The sequence below is a fragment of the Conger conger genome, chromosome 12 (assembly GCF_963514075.1).
Source record: "Conger conger chromosome 12, fConCon1.1, whole genome shotgun sequence".
Classification (NCBI taxonomy): Eukaryota; Metazoa; Chordata; class Actinopteri; order Anguilliformes; family Congridae; genus Conger; species Conger conger.
The window spans coordinates 46,406,721-46,426,354 of NC_083771.1; the positions used below are offsets into that span (position 1 = coordinate 46,406,721).

Below are 19,634 nucleotides of genomic sequence, written 5' to 3' on the forward strand. Positions count from 1 at the left end.
GATTTGATGATCCCTGCTCTTGCCTAGACTGCCCCAATCACACGATGGAGTTATCATTCTTATCCTTATCTTTGTTGTACAGGTAGCAATTGAAATTGTACTTCCCTCTAGGGTCTTTCAGCGAACTTATCCCTGGTTATGGGTATGCACTTTGTTGTACGTCGCTCTGGATAAGAGCATCTGCCAAATGCCAATAATGTAATGTAATGTAATCATTCAGCATCCTCTCATCAGTGTCTTTAAATCGGCATCTTCTATTTACACACACTTTTATGCCTCTTTTTGTCTTACACCACACACGTCATAATCCTGTCCTTGAGGGCCACGGTATCTGCAGAATTCAGCACCAACGATTAATCAATGACCGGCTAAAGAATGCACAAGGACATGGGTTCGACACCCGTCTCTTCGAAGCAAGATTTCCATTTCTTATATCCGTGTATTTAAACATGGCCCTGGGGTGACTCTGTACACACTGTTTTTATTTTATTTTATTACAACCATTTTTACAGCCTCTGAATTGCAATAAGCTCCCAACTGCTCTTCCTTTGATGTATTAGAGGGATCATTTACCCTCCTACTGTAGGTCACACGATGTCAGGAATATGTGCTCAGTCCGATCATCTCTTTCCCTCTCCGCAACGGGGTACAAGATAAATCAATCCTAACTTACATTTTTAAATTATTAAATTATAAACTGGCAGGTGAAATCAGTCCGGTTCTAATTACTGAAACAGCGGACAGATAGCCATGCAAAAGTGTGGCTGGGGTAGGGACAGTTGCGGTCAGCGGCAAAGTAAAACCCGCAATGTTTTAAATTCAGTGAGAGGGTAGCACAAATATGTAAATGTTTTCAACAACCTTAACACAGTGGGCCTTGCAGGTCCAACATGTCTTTAAAATGCCCTACACATCCTCAAAACGAGTCTCTGATAAAAACCAGACCCAAATAATAAGTACATACTTTTAGGGGACAAACTGTAGACATTGTTACATCACTGTATCTGAAAACCATCTTGAGCACGTGTAGCATGGTATCTGATTCAGGTTAATGTCCGTGCTCCCAGTACATTGCGATTATAGCTGTAGCAAAGCACATATTAAAACACAATAAAGACTTCAATACATCAGACAGGCTTCAGGAGCTGATACCTTAGCCCTACCCTGTACATGATTATCATGCTGATTTCACAAAGGCAGGCCACAGTGCCTGAACATCAGTGTTAAGGGTGAAACGTACTCTACGCGAGGAATGCAAACCGAGACACAGGACAGAGGCAAGCTCTTTGCTTTACATACCGTGCGTGCGTTCACCAGCTTGTTTTAGCCCTGTCTGAGGCGATACGCTGCCTGTCCACAAGGTGGCAGTGAGCAGAAAGGATGAGTGTAGTTGTAGTGTGTAGTTGCTCAATGAACAGTGTCTGCATCCCGGTTACGTGTAGCGCCTCTAATGGAACAGCAGTTTGCATCACGTTACAAAATTTTAACGCCACATTTGGTTACGCGGGGCCGCGCGAAACACCCCTTATTTTGTGTTGTCGTGTGCGTTCCTGTTTGTGCTCCTGGCGTTGTCGTGTGCGTCCCTGTTTGTACTCCTTGTGTTGTCGTGTGCGTTCCTGTTTGTGCTCCTGGCGTTGTCGTGTGCGTTCCTGTTTGTGCTCCTTGTGTTGTCATGTGCGTTCCTGTTTGTGCTCCTGGCGTTGTCGTGTGCATCCCTGTTTGTGCTCCTCATGTTGTCGTGTGCGTTTGTGCTCCTTGTGTTGTTGTGTGCGTTGTGCTCCTTGTGTTGTTGTGTGCGTCCCTGTTTGTGCTCATGTTGTCGTGTGCTTTGTGCTCCTTGTGTTGTCGTGTGTGTCCCTGTTTGTGCTCCTTGTGTTGTTGTGTGCGTCCCTGTTTGTGCTCCTTGTGTTGTTGTGTGCGTCCCTGTTTGTGCTCATGTTGTCGTGTGCGTTTGTGCTCCTTGTGTTGTCGTGTGTGTCCCTGTTTGTGCTCCTTGTGTTGTTGTGTGCGTCCCTGTTTGTGCTCCTTGTGTTGTTGTGTGCGTCCCTGTTTGTGCTCCTTGTGTTGTTGTGTGCGTCCCTGTTTGTGCTCCTTGTATTGTTGTGTGCGTTCCTGTTTGTGCTCCTTGTATTGTCGTGTGCATCCCTGTTTGTGCTCCTCATGTTGTCGTGTGCGTTTGTGCTCCTTGTGTTGTTGTGTGCGTCCCTGTTTGTGCTCCTTGTGTTGTCGTGTGTGTCCCTGTTTGTGCTCCTTGTGTTGTTGTGTGCGTCCCTGTTTGTGCTCCTTGCGTAGAGTATGTAAGATATGGCACTCAAGTGTAATTACTGCAAAAACCCAAGAGTGACATAAGGAACTCTCAACCTCAATGTTCTCAACCAAAGCCAGAACCCCCTGGGGATTTGGGTGGAGCCACTTCACACTGGGCTTGGGACCGAAAGGGCTACAGGAGGACAATTTGGGGCCCCGTGCCGTGAAATACATGTGGTTATGGTTCTGTGCCCGTTTCACCAAAGAGCAGGCGGTCTGTGAAGGAGCTGAATGCCAGGAGAACAGAGACGAGCCGTCTCCGTCTCTGCAGAGCGGAGGAAAGACCAACAACCGCGCCATCAACTTTCTTTTCTCCTTTTCTCGTCGTGATCGTCACGTTCTCCACAGCCCATCTCCCTCCCCCTCTCCGGGATCCAGGCGCGCTCTCCACAGCCCGTCTCTGTCCGGGATCGAGGCTTTCTCAGAGCTTTCCACTGGGTGGGGTTATGGAGGGGTGGGGATATAGAGGGGTGGGGTCATAGAGGGGCGGGGTTATAGAGGGGTGGGGTCATAGAGGGGCGTGGTTATAGCGGAGGGCAGAGGTGCACAGCACGGCTGTTTGGCCGGGATGCCAGGATGTAGATGGCACTCTCTTTCAGAAACTCCGGCCAGGTCACCCGTCTGTGGGGAGAACAAATGTCCCACATTGTGCAAAATGACATTTCCCTTGCTATGTGGATCATAAAGGGGTTGAAGGAGCTACAGAAAGACTGTGAATGTATCAAAATTATTTTTATGAAAAAAAAAGATTTTACAAGACCCCAAACAAAGTTGACAAGACAGACTTTTAGCAGTGAAGGGCTTTTTCATTGTGAGATCAGCAGACCTGTTGTCGTCTTCCTCAGAGGTGATTGGTGCTCTCTCTGGACTCCGCCCACTGGCAGGGCTGCTCTCTGAGATGGGGCCCACGTGGCTGATGCTGAAACAGAGGACATGAAAGAGATGACGTCACCCACTGTCGCCCTGTGATGATGTCACCCACCGTCACCCTGTGATGACGTCACCCACCGTCACCCTGTGATGACGTCACCCACCGTCACCCTGTGATGACGTCACCCACCGTCGCCCTGTGATGATGTCACCCACCTTCACCCACCGTCACCCACTGTCCCACTGTAATGTCTCCTACTGTCACCCTGTGATGATGTCACTCATTGCTGCCCTGTGATAAAGTCACCCACTGTAGCCATATGATGTCGCTCACTGTTGCCTTGTGATGTCACCCACTTCCACCCTGTGCTGATGTCACCCACCGTTGCCCGTGATGTCACCTACCATCGCCCTGCGATGATGTCACCCACTGTTGCCCTGTCACTGCCCATCACTTATCAAAGACACTGTGATCCAAGAACTAGCTCCAAATACTGATTAAATGACGGAACTAAATATAATAAAGTCAATATCGTCAATATAATGCTGCGTTTACCTGTATCCCAGCTTCAGTATGGCTGCGTGGGGTTTGGGGTTGGGCGTGCAGCTGACAGTGTACTGTCGGACTGCATACGTGAATTAATGACTGAATGACTACATATCAGGTCTCTGAGGATCCCCGGCAAGCAGTCTGACAGCAAAGAGCTTCTAAAGTGCACTTACAAAGCGATTCCGTTTCACACGGACGGCTCCAGCTCTCAATTCCGCTCCAGAAATGAGCCTACTTACCGGGCCGCCTTTCCTAATTAACCAGAGAGCCGTACGGAGAGGGACGACCCTCCCGTTTTTCCAGCCCAAGCTGGGTCTCACAAGACCGTCTGGAAGGTGTGCCAAGTCACAGACACGCCGCCGTCGTCTCTAATCCCCAGAGCTCATCACAGCTTCGGATGATTGAACAGCCTTAATCACACGTTCCAAACCCCCTGTCAAATCATCTCTAAGCATATTTTCCTGCACTAAGACGGAGCCGAGTGAGGAGCTGTAGATAGAATGCTTTATTATGATATGAATGCAATAATGGAGGCCATTTAGGGGGAAGTTGTGTACGTGTGTGTGTGTGTTTGTCTATTTATGTACAGTATATGAACGGCTAACTGCTAACGAATGATTGCATCCAGTGTGTTGGTCAGTGCATTATCAGAGGGTGACTTTCCTCTTTCAATTCTGTAAATGTTCTTGGTTTTCTACGGCACTTCTATTGCACTCAGGTGTGCCAAAGTGTTTTGATTGGCTGCCTCCCTGACAGATCCTTTCCCCATCACGGCCCTCTCATGGACCAGTTATTTGGCTTGGGCTTGAACCACCAACCTTCCAGGTCCCAGTCAAGCACCTTAGTAACTAGGCTACAGGCTGCCCCTCTACGATGGGGGAAGGGTAAGCCAACCAGTGAACTCAATTCAGTGTGCAGATCTATGTGAGTCGTTTTCCACATTAGCCTTTAGCACTTAGCATTTATCACCTTAGCCTTTAGCACTTAGCCTTTATCACATTAGCCTTCAGCACTGAGCCTTTAGCACATTAGCCTTTAGCACTTACCATTTATCACATTAGCCTTTAGCACTTAGCCTTTAGCACATTAGCCTTTAGCACTTAGTCTATATCACCTTAGCCTTTAGCACTTAGTCTTTATCACATTAGAATTTAGCACTTAGCCTTTAGCACACCTTCATCAGCCAAAGCACCTGAATAATATTGGGTTGGCCTGCAGCGTGATCGGAATGCATCCGCAAACAAAAAGGATGCAAATTTGACCATTTTAACGTTGAGCCGACACATGCCTGTCAGAAGTGTCGTGCAGCCATGAGACGTTGACTGAATGGTTGCCATGCCAACTATGCTACTTGTTTTTACAAATTAATATGTTTTGTTTACATAGCTAGTGAGCAACACGGACTGGTTTGAGGAGACGCCGGTAACTAGCTACAGCAGGGGTGCACAACTCCGGTCCTCGAGGGCCGGTCTTGCGTACTAGTTTTTGTTCCAACCAATTGCCTTGTTTTTAATTGGCTGACAGCTCTATACATTACCCTGGTTCGAGCTTGTACTCTTGCAGTCTGCAGCTATGGCTGGTTCTCATACACATGTCAGATAAGATATGATTGCGTCAATTAAATAATGAAGAAGTTGACCAAACGTTGGCACAAAATCCTCGGCCATTGTTGTGCATCCCCGGTGCTACAGTAACAAAGAACACCATCTCTGAACAACAAACGCAAACTGTCGTCGGACAAAGTTCTGTCAGCAGACGTTGTGTGGAAAGACAGCTTGCCACAGAAGCATAAACTGGTAACCAGCTATAGTAAGATCGCAAGAGGGCGGCCTCCAGTGTGCATGACTGGCACCCGCAAGGTTGGCGGTTCGATCCTCGGTGTAGCCACAATAAGATCCGCACAGCCGTTGGGCCCTTGGTCAAGGCCCTTAACCCTGCATTGCTCCAGGGGAGGATTGTCTCCGGCTTAGTCTAATCAACTGTACGTCGCTCTGGATAAGAGCATCTGCCAAATGCCATTAATGTAATGTAATGTAATGTAATGTAATGTAATGTAAAGATGCTTGGGGGCAGAAGCATGAATGAACCGTACAGTGACTCACCTCAGGTCCAGCAGGGGGGAGCAGAGAGCGGTCAGTCTGAGTGCAGGTGGCGCAGGCAGGTGAGAGAGGTGATACAGGTGAGAGAGGTGATACAGGTGAGAGAGGTGATACAGGTGAGAGAGGTGATACAGGTGAGACAGGTGATACAGGTGAGAGAGGTGATACAGGTGAGACAGGTGATACAGGTGAGACAGGTGATACAGGTGAGAGAGGTGATACAGGTGAGACAGGTGATACAGGTGAGAGAGGTGATACAGGTGATGGCCCCGAATGTGAGATGAGAGATGTCTCACAGGAAAGCATGAACCAACACCAAGGTCACGCAAAACCAACAGAATGGAAGAGCTGGCATGCAGCGGATGCAGACACGTCTGATGTTTACTGTTTGCACACAGCGCCCAGCCAAATCATCTGCTGCTCAGTCAACCCAGACAAAGTTCATGTGAATCCTGTAGAGACCACGCGTTGTTTATGAGGGTTCAAAGTAGTCTGTCGAGGTTCAATCCGAGCTCATTTCTTGCTGAATATTTGGCAGTGTGCAACAGACATGCTGGCAAGCCTTTGCAAACACTGCCCAGAATTTCACTTTTAAATTAACTTGGAAAGAAATGCAAGCGTTCATTTTTTTTTTTTGTCTTCGCAAAAACACGAATGTGGCAAATTCATTTTGGAATGAAACCGCTTGTCAAGGGTACAGAGGACAAACAAAGCAGCGCGAACGCAGACGAGCATTTGAAATCGCGCCATCGCTGAAACAAAAACAAGAAATAATTGCTTTCGTTACTTATTCAGAAGTAAATGGGAAAGCAGGGCCCGAGTCGTCTGCTTTGTGCACAGATTAATGAAGCCAGCCAGGGTAGTGTGCGGTCGCGCACAATCAAAAACCAGGTGACGATTCACCTGGACGACGCCGCGATTACCTTCCAGAAGGTTCCTTCTCGACATGAATAGCGGCGAGCCCTTGAAAACCAGATTCGGTCTGAATGTGAATTAGCGTGTGGGAGGGAAAGAGCTGCCTCACCACCTCCCACCACAAAAAGTTTTGAAAAAAATAAACCAGCGAAGCGAGGAAGGATTTGCCTTTTTTGCAAAATGAATTTACAACTCGATGCCAAACCTATATTTATTATTATTATTATTATTATTATTATTATTATTATTAGCAGTAATAGCTCAAGCTAGGTTTTGAAACAGCTGGTAGCTGGTAATTTGAAGCTGGTCTTAGCTGGATTTTACACCAGGTTTGGTATTAGTGTTAGTATCATTTGAAATGTTGGCCTCTTGCTTTAGGAGACTGTTAAACTATAGGCTGATTGTGCTGCTTAGTGAGTCAGTGGAGCTGCTTAGTGAGTCAGTGGAGCTGCTTAGTGAGTCAGGGGAGCTGCTTAGTGAGTCAGTGGAGCTGCTTAGTGAGTCAGTGGAGCTGCTTAGTGAGTCAGGGGAGTCGCTTAGTGAGTCAGGGGAGTCGCTTAGTGAGTCAGTGGAGCTGCTTAGTGAGTCAGTGGAGCTGCTTAGTGAGTCAGTGGAGCTGATTAGTGAGTCAGTGGAGCTGCTTAGTGAGTCAGGGGTGATGTGTAACATCAGTGCACTGGAGCTTTTGAATTTGGGGGCGATGATGAGCGATGAGGAAAACACAGACATCTTTGTGTTTCTTGTTCTTGTGTACAAAACATTTTTTTTTTTTTTAAATGGGTAGTGCCAGGATTTTAGATCAAAGTAAAAGAAAAAAAAGAAAAAACTTTTAGAACTGGGAGCACGAATCTTGCAGTGCAATTTATTAAGACAAAAAAAAACCCAACACAGATCGTTATTCTATCTCTGAGCTGTGTGACAAACCGGGAAATATATTTGAGAGCAGTGTGAAAATGAGGGCATGGTTTCCTGGCTTCCCAGAGTCAGGCTCTGATGGAAAGCATCAGAAGAGAGAAAGAGGGTCTGGCATTGGTCAGGCTCTGATAGAAAGCTTCAGAGGAGAGAAAGAGAGGTTCTGGCACCGGGAAATGGTGTGAAAGCAGCTTCTAATGACCTGGACCCTGAGTGCCAACAGAGGCCTTGGCTCAGACCCCGACAGACGTGGAAAAAACACACAAGCAGGAGCAGAACAGAAATAGGCAGGAAGTCTCAACCGACAGCTTTTTACAGCTTTCTAAGTTACGGATTCTTTCACAGACGGTGTTAGTCTGAGAAGAAATAATAACAAATTAAAAAGAATGCATAAACAATAAAAGATTTTGCTGGTGTGTGTGTATATGTGTGTGTGTGTGTGTGTGTGCATACATATGTGTGTGTCTGTGCCTGTAAGTGTGTTTGTGTGCGTGCATGTGTGCGGCCTGTAGCCTAGTGGCGAAGGTACACAACTGGGACCCGCCAGATTGGTGGTTCAGTCCCCATTGTGGCCACAATAAGATCAGAACAGCTGTTGGGCCCCTTGAGCAAGTCCCTTAAACCCACATTGCTCCTGGATCGTCCCCTGCTTAGTCTAACCACTCTAAGTCACTTTGGATAAAAGCATCAGTTAAATAATATGTAATGTGTTTGTGTGTGTGTGTGTGTGTGTGTGTATGCATGCATGTGGGTCTGTGCATGTGTTTGTGTGTGTGCGTTAACATACATCCATCTATTGAATACTAATTCCTATCCCTGCTCCTCAGTGTATGGGTGTAGGTCTATAAGGTCTGGTTAAGACAATGAACGAGATTCAAAGCTTGCCCTTGAATTTGATGCACAGACAAGACTGCTGAAGTCGCCAGTATGTTTTGGTGAAGACAAAAATTAACACTTGACTCATATTTAACAGTGAGTCAAAGCAAAGGCAAATGTTTCGCTTTGGTTGTAACATCGAGCAAAACACGACCGTCTGCCCCCAGGGATGGGCCCCTATGGTGCAGGCAAAGACCACATCCAGCACAAACTGTTGATGGAGGCTGGATCCAGACTGTCGCCCAGGTAGGACAGGTGGGTTCTGGGCTGCAGGTCTGGGGCAGGTGGGTTCTGGGCTGCAGGTCTGGGGCAGGTGGGTTCTGGGCTGCAGGTCTGGGGCAGGTGGGTTCTGGGCTGCAGGTGGGTTCTGGGCTGCAGGTCTGGGGCAGGTGGGTTCTGGGCTGCAGGTGGGTTCTGGGCTGCAGGTCCGGGGCAGGTGGGTTCTGGGCTGCAGGTGTGGGGCAGGTGGGTTCTGGGCTGCAGGTCTGGGGCAGGTGGGTTCTGGGCTGCAGGTCTGGGGCAGGTGGGTTCTGGGCTGCAGGTCCGGGGCAGGTGGGTTCTAGGCTGCAGGTCTGGGGCAGGTGGGTTCTGGGCTGCAGGTCCGGGGCAGGTGGGTTCTGGGCTGCAGGTGGGTTCTGGGCTGCAGGTCTGGGGCAGGTGGGTTCTGGGCTGCAGGTCTGGGGCAGGTGGGTTCTGGGCTGCAGGTCTGGGGCAGGTGGGTTCTGGTTCTTACCTCACGCTGCAGGACTGGCACTCCTCGGTGGGTTTCTGGAACCAGGACTGCTGAGCCCTCTGGACGGCGGTCCACGTCACGAGACCGGCTCGGTCCCGGTCCAGACCCAGGAACACCGCCCGCGCACGCTCCCTCTCTTTCGCCGTCAGCAGCCGCACCAGGGAATTCTGGGAGAAAATAGGGAGTATTGAGATCGGTGAGAGAGAGGGGGTCTTATTGAAATGTGAAACTGAATATCCATCCAATTATGAATAATATTAATAATGAATAATAATAATGAATATCATTTTGGTTTGAGTTTTTGTATAAACAAAACTTTCTAAAATGTTTTACATCTTTTGGTCACTTGGAAGAAAATGTAATTCAACATTAAATTTATTAAATTAAATATTGTGTGCTGCCCAACCCTGTTCCTGAAGACCGAATGCACTGTACGTTTTCACTCCAACCCTAACAAATCACACCTCATTCAACAGCTAGAGCAGGGCTGCCCAACCTCAATTCTGGAGCTCTACCATCCTGTAGGTTTTCACTCCAAACCTGACAAAACAAACCTCATTAAACAGCTAGAGAAAGGCTGCCAAACCCTGTTCCTGGAGATCTACCATCCTGTAGGTTTTCAGTCCAACCCTAACAAAGCACACCTCATTCAACAGCTAGAGCAGGGCTGCCAAACCTCATTCCTGGAGGTCTACGGACCCGTAGATTTTCACTTCAACCCTAATTCGGGACACATAGATTCCAATGAGCAGCTCAATGAGATCGCTTGTCGAAAAATGAGGTGCACTCGGCTAGGATTGGAATGAAGGCCTACGGAAAGGCCGATCTCCAGGAACTAGCCCTGCTTCTAGAACCTTCCGGGAGCAGATCCCGCGAAGGGGGTTCGCACCATGGCACGGGACCTCCGGAGGAGCCCCAGAGACTCATGGTACAGGAAGTCAGCCCACTCCACCCTTCCTCTCTTCCCGGGGTCCAGGGCGGAGAACTGGGCCATCACTTCCTCTTCCTGTCGCACCGTCAGGTCCGGCTCCAGCTGCTGCTTGTAATGCAGGAAGTCCTCCGACGCCAAGCAAGACTCTGAGGAGCAGAAACAAAGATCCACAACTCAGCCAAGCTTTTCGCTCATGGAAGTTCGGTTACCAAATGAGCTGGCAGCCGCACATGGTGAAATGTCCCGAATGAAATGTCCAGGTGAAATGTTCAGAATGTCCCGAAAAATAGTGTGACTGTACATTACTTTATGAGGAGCTTATGCCCTACTAACTACATTTTGTGTTCAGGACACACTGTGCAACTGAATATAGTAGCTGTGTAGTGCTAACCTAATGTTTGTTTCAGGAGGTCGAAGTGTCCCTGAGCAAGACATCTTACCCCCAACTGCTCCTGACAAGCTGGTTGGTGCCTTGAATGGCAGCCAATCGCTGTTGGTGTGTGAGTGTGTGTGAATGAGAATCGCTGTTGGTGTGTGAGCGTGTGTGAATGAGAAGCATCAGTTGTACAGTTCTTTGGATAAAAGCAGACATAGTAGGCATTAAGCCTGCAGTGTGAGCTGGGCCCAGATCTGCTCGGCTTCAGTATTGAACATGATGAGGTGGACAGGTTGGAGTGGATTCTGGCCAACAGAGCTGTTCATCTCTTATTCATCCCTGCTCAGGGACTGGACTGTCATCTCTTATTCATCCCTGCTCAGGGACTGTGCTGTGGATTAATAGATGCAGGTCTCTGACCCTGGGCCGTTTCTGCATTAACACAGGCCCGGGGAACAAACCTGGAAGGATCCCGCTCCGTTTGAAGGCCTCCATCAGGGTGTACATCTCCTCTTCTGTCAGGAGGAGATTGACGTTGTCCTGTGGGAACATCATCATCACCATCATCATCATCATCTTTATCATCATCACCATCATCACCACCATCATCATCATCATCACCATCATCATCATCATCATCACCATCATCATCATCATCATCACCATCATCACCATCACCACCACCATCATCATCACCATCATCACCATCATCATCATCACCATCACCACCATCATCATCATCACCACATCATCATCATCACCATCATCATCATCATCACCATCATCACCATCATCATCATCATCATCTTTATCATCATCATCATCACCATCACCATCATCATCATCATCATCACCATCACCATCACCATCCCCATCACCATCATCATCACCATCACCATCACCATCATCATCATCATCATCACCATCATCATCCCCATCATCATCATCATCATCATCATCATTGTCATTATAATTATTGCCATCATCATCATATTCATTTGTTTATTTATTTGGTTGGCAGATGTTCTTAATCAGGGCAGGATAAGGAGTTACCACAACAACATGTTCATGTTGTTGTATTTTACACTAGATCCAAGCTGAACCCATCACTCTTGTGTATTAACTCATTTATAGGCTAACACAAACACTGTCATTAACTAACAGAGCAATCATGACACAGCTAATGTGCAAGAACTTGCACATTTGAATGGCCTACTGATAGTGGAATACTGAGTTCCTTAATTTAAGACTTTGTTAGTGAACCACTGGATGAGTTATAGACCATATTATTTTCCCCTTTCTAACATTTTGTGAGTATGATGGGTTAAATAGTCCATTAGTTTAAGATTAATGTTAGGCTAAAGTCCTGGAAACAATGGCAGAAATGTTAAACTGCATTAAACCAACAGGCCCAACAGCAAGATCACACAGTCCTTTGGCACGTTGCCTGTTACACACTCACACCTCCTGCTGTAACTTCAGGCTACCTCTGTACGACTTCTGTTTTATTTTATTTTACTGGCTGCAGTTTTTGAGCTATTATATTGTTGTTATTATTGGCGCAGTATTGTGCCCTTGCTTGCCCGCTGCGATGGAAAGAAGGCATTATGACAGATACACACAGGCTACGTACAAACACACAACAATACAGGATGGGCTACGTACAAACACACAACAATACAGGATGGGCTACGTACAAACACACAACAATACAGGATGGGCTACGTACAAATGCACAACCATACAGGATTCTTTTGGATTATACCAGGCACTAAGACCTTCAATCGGTTACATTACAGTAATGGCATTTGGCAGACACTCCATTTGATCCAGAGTGACGTAGAGTTGATTAGACTAAACAGGAGACCAAGGTCCCAAAGGCTGTGCGAATCTTATTGTGGCTACCGGGGATCTTTCTGCAAGATTAATGACTTTAGATGGGGAGTGGAAGGTTTGGTGAAGAAACCATAAAATGTCATATTCAGCACGGGGAGAAACTTCCCCAAGTTGTAAAAGTTCTGCCTCTAAATTATTTTTATAAAATCTGTCTCTCTGCTAATTCACAGAGACCTTATCTGATCCTATTTCTCCTCTGGGCTGAAATCGTTTTTTATTTTCAGCTCAGCACCCCGTTTAACAGATCATATTTCATGCAACCCTCTGCTGTGTATTTTCTGTTGAAAATTCTCTCTCTCTCACACCATAAGTTCCAAACGTTCAAATATCCATAGGGGCTCAATTACCCATTACGATGGTATTAACATTGTCTGGCAAATGTATCTATACATTCAACCATGAATACTATGTCTAAGGTATACATGCCTACCTAAATAGTTTTTATAATGACACATTTAAAAAAAGGATCTGAATTACAGGAAATATGGGCACGGGATTTTTCTGCCACAGTTTTGAGCACAAAATGCGCAATACATTCTGTGTTGAACCACAGATATGGTTTACACCCCTTTGTAGTAAAATGTATGTTTTAAACAAAGGAAAAAATAAATCAAATGAAAAGACAAAAATCAATAATGAGGTGATACACTCATAACGGCTCACATCAGGGAGCCATCATTATTATTCCTGCCATGCTTCACTTTAATTTAATCCCCAGATAAAAGTTTGCTGTCGAAACTGTTGAAAAGATGTGCCGTAATTAATAATGAATGGGAAATGTGTCCTTGGGGATAAAGCCGTCTTATCTTCCACTCGCAACTCCCAGAGAGATTGTGCAAGTTTGTTCGATAAAGCGTAACGCCGTCTACTGATAGAGGGCTTAAAAGAAGGTTCAGGTTCAATTTAATGTTGTTCGGTGATGTCAATAACCCGCGAAGCAGCGGGATGGCCCGACACTTTAGCCCCGAAACGGAAAGAGCGTTAAAGAAATGACGTGGAGCCCCGGAAGAAAAGCTGTGAACTCACTTAAAGCGCACTTAAAGCGCACTTAAAGCGCTCTTAAAGCGCTCTTAAAGCGCACTTAAAGGGCTCGTAACAGAGACGGACAGGGCTTCAGACTGCAGCGGCAGGGCTTCGGACTGCAGCGGCAGGGCTTCAGACTGCAGCTCCACAGGCTTCGTGGACAAAAGGTGTCCCTGCGGAACTGGACCGCACTCAGCCACGTCTCTACCCAGCTCTCCCTCTAATGGCTGTGAGATAACTCTTATAAGGAGAGCAGTTTCCCAATGCAATTCTATTCAGTTTTAATTCTATAGCACTTTTTACAGAAGACTGTCACAAAGACGCTTTACAGAGGACAAAACTAGTTCTTTCAAGGCCAATGTAAAAAAATGAATAAAAAAGTGTTACAGCCCTGCTCATTGCTTAGTCACAAGAGAACATCATTGAGAATACGTGTCCAGAACAATTTTAAAATATTATTAATCCAACTATGGTATTCCCAGATTTGTTGAACATTGCTAAACTTTTGGGTGAGAGAATGGAGATCGAACCTATCACAGCATGCAGTGGGCAAGAGGCAGGAAAATACACCCTGGACGGGTCACCAATCCATGGCAGGGCACACACACCATTCACTCACACACTCATACCTACACACCATTCACTCACACACTCATACCTACACACACACCATTCACTCACACTCATACCTACACACACACCATTCACTCACACACACATACCTACACACCATTCACTCACACACTCATACCTACACACCATTCACTCACACACTCATACCTACACACCATTCACTCACACACTCATACCTACACACCATTCACTCACACACTCATACCTACACACCATTCACTGACATACTTATACCTACACACCATTCACTCACACAATCATACCAACACACCATTCACTCACACACTCATACCTACACACCATTCACTGACATACTTATACCTACACACCATTCACTCACACAATCATACCAACACACCATTCACTCACACACTCATACCTACACACCATTCACTCACACACTTATACCTACACACCATTCACTCACACACTCATACCTACACACACACCATTCACTCACACACTCATACCTACACACCATTCACTCACACACTTATACCTACACACACGTCATTCACTCACACACTCATACCTACACACACACCATTCACTCACACACTTATACCTACACACCATTCACTCACACACTCATACCTACACACCATTCACTCACACACTCATACCTACACACCATTCACTCACACACTCATACCTACACACCATTCACTCACACTCATACCTACACACCATTCACTCACACACTCATACCTATATATCATTCACTCACACACTCATACATACACACCATTCACTCACACACTCATACCCACAACATTCATTCACACACTCATACCTATGCACAATTTTGAGTCTCTGCCTGGGGAGGCATTGACTTAGGCGGTAAGAGCAGTCGTCTCATTGGCTCAGGCAGTAAGAGCAGTCGTCTCATTGGCTCAGGCAATAAGAGCAGTTGTCTCATTGGCTCAGGCAGTAAGAGCAGTCGTCTCATTGGCTCAGGCGGTAAGAGCAGTCGTCTCATTGGCTTAGGCAGTAAGAGCAGTCATCTCATTGGCTCAGGCAGTAAGAGCAGTCGTCTGGCAGTTGGAGGGTTGCCGGTTTGATCCCCCGCCCTGGGTGTGTCGTAGTGACCCTGAGCAAGACGCCTAACCCCCAAATACTCCTGACGAGCTGGTTGGTACCTTGCATGACACCCAATCACTGTTGGTGTGTGAGTGTGTGTATGAATGGGCAAATGACAAGCATCAATTGTACAGCGCTTTGGATAAAGACACTATAAATATGCCAACCATCTAATTAGCCAACTGCATGCTTTTGGACTGCGGGATGAAACTGGAGCACCCGGAGGAAACCCAGATGAACACGGGGAGAACACACAGACGAACACGGGGAGAACACACAGACGACAGGCCCTCAGTGGGGTGGGAGGAGCTGTGGAACAAGCGCACCCTCTGCCAGGAGGCTGTTTATGTAGGTTAGTAATGCAAATGTGTCCATTTTGAAGCAAATCCAGAGAAATTGCATCACTGTGATTCCTGGTCATCATGGTGGAAAACAGGAAAAATGCACTTCACGAATTATTTAAGCTTCTGGCGTCGACATTTAAAGCAAACAAATCAGAAACTGTCCACCCAGGCAGAGAGATGGCAGATATTAAATGATAAATAACAAAAAATATAAAACATAAAATTAAGCCTATATACTTGGCTCCATATTTTGTAGCTGGCACTGGTTTAATTGTGACTTTGCCTATTTCAAGCTCTCGTGGTGTTTGTTTTAAGTTAAATGTTCCTTTGCGAGCCACTTAGGCTGAAAGCCTCAGCCGCCAGACTGAAAGGCGAAATGCCGCTAAAAGCGGAGCTGCAAGCGTCCAAGCAGAACCACAGTCATTTATTTTAGCCGTTTAGTGTCCAGTTTTTTGTTTTTTTTTACTCTCTTTCCAAATATATTTCTTCCGAAGTCACAGGAGTTGGGTAGTCGTTAGACCACAGCGTGTGTTTACTGAAATGACAAATTGCTTTGAAAACAATTTAGAAAACTTTGTCAGTAGCCGGTGGGAGACATGCCCTCTAGTATGACTCTAAAGAAAAAGTTTTTAATGCCAAATATGTGACCAAGGATTCATACAGACACACAGCTTCAGCCCGCAGTGGTGTGTGCGCTGGTGTGTGCGTTGGCGTGTGAGTTGGTGTGTGCGCTGGTGTGTGAGTTGGTGTGTGCGCTGGTGTGTGAGTTGGTGTGTGCGTTGGTGTGTGAGTTGGTGTGTGCGCTGGTGTGTGAGTTGGTGTGTGCGTTGGTGTGTGAGTTGGTGTGTGCGCTGGTGTGTGCGCTGGTGTGTGGGCTGGTGTGTGCGTTGGTGTGTGCGTTGGTGTGTGCGCTGGTGTGTGAGTTGGTGTGTGAGTTGGTGTGTGCATTGGTGTGTGAGTTGGTGTGTGCGCTGGTGTGTGAGTTGGTGTGTGCGTTGGTGTGTGCGTTGGTGTGTGTGTTGGTGTGTGCGTTGGTGTGTGTGTTGGTGTGTGCGTTGGTGTGTGAGTTGGTGTGTGCGTTGGTGTGTGCGCTGGTGTGTGAGTTGGTGTGTGCGTTGGTGTGTGCGTTGGTGTGTGCGCTGGTGTGTGAGTTGGTGTGTGCGTTGGTGTGTGCGTTGGTGTGTGTGTTGGTGTGTGCGTTGGTGTGTGAGTTGGTGTGTGAGTTGGTGTGTGTGTTGGTGTGTGAGTTGGTGTGTGCGTTGGTATGTGTGTTGGTATGTGCGCTGGTGTGTGCGCTGGTGTGTGAGTTGGTGTGTGCGCTGGTGTGTGAGTTGGTGTGTGAGTTGGTGTGTGAGTTGGTGTGTGAGTTGGTGTGTGCGCTGGTGTGTGAGTTGGTGTGTGCGCTGGTGTGTGCGTTGGTGTGTGTGTTGGTATGTGCGCTGGTGTGTGCGCTGGTGTGTGAGTTGGTGTGTGAGTTGGTGTGTGAGTTGGTGTGTGCGTTGGTATGTGTGTTGGTATGTGCGCTGGTGTGTGAGTTGGTGTGTGAGTTGGTGTGTGCGTTGGTGTGTGAGTTGGTGTGTGCGTTGGCGTGTGAGTTGGTGTGTGCGCTGGTGTGTGAGTTGGTGTGTGCGCTGGTGTGTGAGTTGGTGTGTGCGTTGGTGTGTGAGTTGGTGTGTGCGCTGGTGTGTGGGCTGGTGTGTGCGTTGGTGTGTGCGTTGGTGTGTGCGCTGGTGTGTGAGTTGGTGTGTGCGTTGGTGTGTGCGTTGGTGTGTGTGTTGGTGTGTGCGTTGGTGTGTGAGTTGGTGTGTGAGTTGGTGTGTGTGTTGGTGTGTGAGTTGGTGTGTGCGTTGGTATGTGTGTTGGTATGTGCGCTGGTGTGTGCGCTGGTGTGTGAGTTGGTGTGTGCGCTGGTGTGTGAGTTGGTGCGTGAGTTGGTGTGTGAGTTGGTGTGTGAGTTGGTGTGTGCGCTGGTGTGTGAGTTGGTGTGTGCGCTGGTGTGTGCGTTGGTGTGTGAGTTGGTGTGTGCGCTGGTGTGTGAGTTGGTGTGTGAGTTGGTGTGTGCGTTGGTGTGTGCGTTGGTGTGTGCGCTGGTGTGTGCGTTGGTGTGTGAGTTGGTGTGTGAGTTGGTGTGTGAGTTGGTATGTGTGTTGGTGTGTGAGTTGGTATGTGTGTTGGTGTGTGAGTTGGTGTGTGCGTTGGCGTGTGCGTTGGTGTGTGAGTTGGTGTGTGCGCTGGCGTGTGTGTTGGTGTGTGCGTTGGTGTGTGCGCTGGTGTGTGCGCTGGCGTGTGTGTTGGTGTGTGCGTTGGTGTGTGCGCTGGTGTGTGAGTTGGTGTGTGCGTTGGTGTGTGCGCTGGTGTGTGAGTTGGTGTGTGAGTTGGTGTGTGCGTTGGTGTGTGCGTTGGTGTGTGAGTTGGTGTGTGCGTTGGTGTGTGCGTTGGCGTGTGAGTTGGTGTGTGAGTTGATGTGTGCGTTGGTGTGTGAGTTGATGTGTGCGTTGGCGTGTGAGTTGGTGTGTGAGTTGGCGTGTGAGTTGGTGTGTGAGTTGATGTGTGCGTTGGTGTGTGAGTTGGCGTGTGCGTTGATGTGTGCGTTGGTGTGTGAGTTGATGTGTGCGTTGGCGTGTGAGTTGGTGTGTGAGTTGATGTGTGCGTTGGTGTGTGAGTTGGTGTGTGAGTTGATGTGTGCGTTGGTGTGTGAGTTGGCGTGTGCGTTGGCGTTGGCGTGTGAGTTGGCGTGTGAGTTTGTGTGTGAGTTGATGTGTGAGTTGGCGTGTGCGTTGGCGTTGGCGTGTGAGTTGGCGTGTGAGTTGGTGTGTGAGTTGATGTGTGCGTTGGTGTGTGCGTTGGCGTGTGCGTTGGTGTGTGAGTTGGTGTGTGAGTTGATGTGTGCGTTGGCGTGTGAGTTGATGTGTGCGTTGGCGTGTGCGTTGGCGTGTGCATTGGCGTTGGCGTGTGCGTTGGTGTGTGAGTTGATGTGTGCGTTGGCGTGTGCGTTGGCGTGTGCATTGGCGTTGGCGTGTGCGTTGGCGTGTGAGTTGGCGTGTGAGTTGGTGTGTGAGTTGATGTGTGCGTTGGCGTGTGCGTTGGCGTTGGCGTGTGCGTTGGCGTGTGAGTTGGTGTGTGTGTTGGCGTGTGCGTGTGCGTTGGCGTGTGCGTGTGCATGTGCGTTGGCGTGTGCGTTGGCGTGTGCGTTGGCGTGTGCGTGTGCGTGTGCGTTGGCGGTATTGCAGTGGGGATAAACTCACGCAGTAGTAGCAGCTCCACCCAGTGGCAGTGTGGGCGCTCTCCCTCATGTCCTCCAGGGCGGCGGTCCGCAGGTAGCCCAGCTCCCTCAGGCAGCCGTCGTGGAAGACCCGGCTGCAGGTCCGACACGGGAACAGGTCCTCTGCCGTCCACACCTCACAGATCTCACACGCCTCCGCATTGGCCAGCTGCAGGCAGGGGGCGGGGCCACAACATTACAACACAAACACTGCCGGGCCGCACATCTAGAACATCAGAATACAGAACGAGGGGAACAGGGTCCTGCTTCACAAGAGCGGGATTACTGCGCTGAGTAAAACCAGGAAGCCTCACAAAACTGGAACATGGACTGAAGTAAAAAGAGCAGTTCTGGGTTTTACTCAGTGCTGTTGTCCTGCTAACTCTGTAATCCTGCTTTGTGAACTAGCTGTATGTATAAATATACTAATAACTAAATAGTAATAAATGTATAAATAACTAATATAATACCCCCAATGGTGTTTACTTAGGCTTGGGAACCACCGTTCCTGATCTTCTGGTGTGTGCGAGGTGGAGCACATTAATTACCTGGACCAGGCTGACAGTTTTGTGATTCACTGCTAGAGAACATTACAATGTGTGAATACAGACTGAGAACAGGCCATGCAGTCCATGTAAAAACACAACAACAGTTCGGCTGCGATGCCGCATTGATATGCTTGGCCATTCCACTGTGGCTTGTATTCGGTCTACTCCGTTATAAATCCTTCTCTATATTATTTCCGGGTGACATCATCAGGCAGTAAGAGCAGTCGTCTGGCAGTCGGAGGGTTGCCGGTTCGATCCCCCGCCCGGGCTGTGTCGAAG

At 48.0% G+C, this 19,634-nt stretch overlaps 1 protein-coding gene across 1 annotated transcript in view; it reads right to left on the bottom strand.

Annotated features, from left to right (window-relative positions):
- Positions 1-2,027: 2,027 nt before the first annotated feature.
- LOC133105520 (PHD finger protein 24-like) overlaps positions 2,028-19,634 on the bottom strand; it is a 32,445-nt gene continuing 14,838 nt past the window's right edge. The window contains exons 3-8 of the mRNA XM_061215671.1: positions 18,791-18,976; positions 11,031-11,109; positions 10,152-10,339; positions 9,263-9,429; positions 3,134-3,226; positions 2,028-2,928 (exon numbers count right to left, since the gene is read on the bottom strand). Of these exons, the coding sequence (XP_061071655.1) occupies positions 2,832-2,928; positions 3,134-3,226; positions 9,263-9,429; positions 10,152-10,339; positions 11,031-11,109; positions 18,791-18,976 (810 nt within the window). The 3' untranslated portion in view covers positions 2,028-2,831. The remainder of the gene's footprint in view (positions 2,929-3,133; positions 3,227-9,262; positions 9,430-10,151; positions 10,340-11,030; positions 11,110-18,790; positions 18,977-19,634) is intronic.